Raw genomic sequence first — 3,589 nt, 5'->3', positions numbered from 1 at the left:
AGAAGGCTTTTGATTGCGTATAACTATAAATATAATATAATGGGGCAATTGGCTATTTACCTCTGAAAAATTTTCGGTTTTCTTATTTACCCTCTTAGAAGGCTAATATTGAAAATACCATTCCTATGTTCCAAGTCTTTCTAATATACCCCTGGAGTTAAGTTCCGTTAGTGAGCTGTCGTTATCTCTAAAAAATTACCATTTTGCCCATTCCAATATACCCTTTTTATGTAACAAGTCTATCTAATATATCCCTGGTAGTGGCTGTGGCCGTGTACCGCCGCGTGCGTGCTCATCCCGACGATGTGCACCGCGTTGCCGCCCTTGGCGGAGCCCTCGTCCTCGTCCTCGTCCACGGGTGGCTCCGGCGCCGCCGTTATGATGGAGCGCTCCTCGTCGTCCTTCGCTGCGCTCGTAGAACTGTGTGGCGAGGAAGTCGAGGACGAGGGTCGCGAGGGTGGCGAGGGCGGCGGCCATGGCGACGAAGCCGGAGAAGGGGAAGCGGCGCCAGGGGAAGCGGGGGAGGCAGGGATCTGTGAGCGCGGCCTCGGCGTCGTGGAGCATGTGGATGAAGCCCGTGGCGAGGATGACGCCCGCGGCGAAGGCCTTGGCGAGGGCGAAGAAGCCGCTCTCCGTGCTCAGGAGGCGTCGCCGCTTCCGCCCCGCCGCCAAAGGGATCGCCACACCCACCATCCCCGACACCAGGATCGCCGCCATTGCCGCCAGCTTCAGCCGCAGCGCTGGCGCGTCGTCGCGGCACCCCTCCTCCTCCTCCGCCGCCAGCGGGATTGCCACGCCCACCATCCCCGCCACCAGGATCGCAGCCAACTTCAGCAGCAGCGCCGCCGCGTCGTCGCAGCACCCCTGATCCTCCTCCGCCGCGCCGCCGCAGCTCCCCGCCTGTGGTCTGGGAGGCGGCAAGCGTCATCCTCGCCCGTTGTCTGGGAGGAGATGAGGCGAGGTGGAGGCGGAGGAGCTGGCGATCAAGTTGGGAGAGAAAGATGATAACTTAAGACATTAGCATAATAAGGTAGGTGTAAAATAGGTATTTTATATAGGTTTTAATTCTAGTATACATTTAACCCATGTTTAACCTGAGTTAAGCTAACAGGGAATAACTGCGGGAGTATTTTGGAATAACGGTGGAACATATGAGGGGCATTTTAGAAAGAAAAAAAAGTAGGGGTAGATCGGATATTTTCAGACGCATGAGAGGTATATAGGCAATTATCCCTAATATAATAGATATTACATATAATTATTATTATTGTAGCATCCTTAGAATTTAGAATAGTGCTAAAATTTTTAACTCGATTATAGAATTTTGGGCGGTGATTAAGCCTAAGAGGTTAAAAAAGTTAAGCATATAGAGCAATTATAAGATGGATGACCCTCCTAGGAAGCGGGGCGTAACAGTTGGCATAAGAGCCAATCACCAGCCGAAATGTGAAATAAATCTCAGCTGAGACAAAACTATACACTGAGCGAAGTATAGCTCCCCGACTAATGACTGTTATGGGAAATAGCGCGGCTCCCCACAAGGTCGATTAAGACTAGCGAGACGAGTCTTACATTGTCTGATGTTAGTGAGTGTGCTTGAGCCTGACATCCTCATCACGACTCGAAGAGAGGAGAAATATGGTACACGTAAAATTTGGAATTAATTGTCATATATTTAAGATATAATAGAGCTAAACGAGTCCGGCCACTATACTATCGATGGTACCAAACTCTTGGTATTATTGAGTTTTCTGCCGTTAGATCTACCCTTTGATCATTTCCAGCTGTTAGATTATACCATTAATTCAACCAACCACCCACTCAACCCTAGGGGACCACTATTATTCTAACCGCACATCCTTTTATTCAACAACCGAAAACTTGATAGTACCAAACGCTTGGTACTGTCGATAGTATAGTAGCATAATTCAGGCTAAACCAAGTTAACCTGATTATAATATTTTGGACGGTGACTAGTTTTAAGAGGTTAAGAGGGTTAAGTGTCAGTAAGCTCTCTGGGAAGCAAGGCATCTCAGTTATAACTATACGGTCAATTATAGTTATAACTATAAATATTTTATTTGATTGGATGTCCTTTATGTAATATGTGTGTGTGTGTGTGTATGTGTGTGTGACCATCCGGCTATGGTGCTTCTAAAAGCACCAAGCACTTGATGCTTGTAAATTTTTTACCGTTAGATCTACTCCTTTAATCATTTCCACCCGTTAAATTATACTATTCAATCAACCACCCACTCAACCCGAGGGGTCCCACATCATCCTAACAGCACATCTCTTAATCCAATGGTCAAAAATCTACAAGCACCAATAACTTAGTACTTTTGAAAGCATAGGAGTTCAATTCTATATGTGTGTGTGTGTGTGTGTGTGTCGAAAAAATCTGAAATTTAGTTTCCAAATACTTTCAATAGTGTAGATCAAATCTAACGGAGCCAATCGTCGATTTGGAAGCCGCATCATCGAAAATAACTTGGTAACACGGAGCCTTCTGTGCTACCGATAGTATAGTAGCCAGACTATATATATATATATAGTCCGCCTACTATACTTTTATGAGTATTGGCTCCTTTATATTTATAAGTTTTCAGCCCTTAGATTTATTCCATTGAGCATTTTCACCAGTTAGATCATATTATTCAATTAACTACTCACTTAACCCTAGGGGACCACTATTATTCTAAGTGGGGACCACCATCATCCTAACCACACATTCCATCAATCAACGGTTAAAAATTTATGAGTACAAGGGGTTCTATACTCATAAGAGTATAGTAGCCCCAGCCTATATATATATATAATTTAATTAGATGTCCTTTATGTAAAATATATATAGAGAGAGAGAGAGAGAGTCTGGCTACTACACTGTTATGAGTATACACCCCTTTGTACTCATAAGTTTTCGGTCGTTAGATTTACATCTTTGATCATTTTCACCCATTAGATCGTACTATTCAACCAACCATCACTCAACCCTACGAGACCACTATTATCCTAACCGGATATCACTTTCATCCTAACAGCACATCCTTTCTTCGAACTGGTGAAAACTTATGAGTAGAAAGAGGTTTATACTTATAAAAGAGAATCCGATTGCTATACTCTTATGAGTATTAGCCACTTTGTTCTCATAAATTTTCGACCATTAGATCTACCCCTTGGGGTTTTAGGGTTATAAACTCTTATAATTTATCGTTCAGAAGTGAGAGCTTTATTGTAGACACCATAGTTGAGACAAAAATATAGAGAGCTCCTAAGAGAGAGTTTCTTGTAATCCAATTTTACTTCTTATGCTTTTGTGCCATATATGGACTAATCGAAGAACGCATTAAGTGGTCTTGCTCGTGGACGTTGGTCGACGCGTTGTTGGTCGAACCATATAAATTCTATATTCTTGTGTTCTCTTGTTCATTTTATTGCTTTGTTATTCTCGTACTTATTTTCTATGATCATTCTCATCTATTTTCATCTACAAAAGGTCTTATTTTTGTAGCCTTTGTGTGCCGTGTGGGTTTGAGGTGTTCTTGCTAACCTCTCGGTCGGTCCCCTTCAATTGGTATCGGAGCCTTTG

General features: G+C 43.5%; 1 protein-coding gene across 1 annotated transcript; it reads right to left on the bottom strand.

Annotated features, from left to right (window-relative positions):
- Positions 244 to 804, bottom strand: LOC109711632 (zinc transporter 7-like). The gene has a single exon (XM_020234774.1). The coding sequence runs from the start codon at positions 802 to 804 to the stop codon at positions 244 to 246; it is 561 nt and encodes a 186-aa protein (XP_020090363.1).

Source organism: Ananas comosus, linkage group 6 (assembly GCF_001540865.1).
Source record: "Ananas comosus cultivar F153 linkage group 6, ASM154086v1, whole genome shotgun sequence".
Lineage (NCBI taxonomy): Eukaryota > Viridiplantae > Streptophyta > Magnoliopsida > Poales > Bromeliaceae > Ananas > Ananas comosus.
Note: the sequence above shows the minus strand (reverse complement) of the source record. Positions and strands in the feature narration are given on the sequence as shown.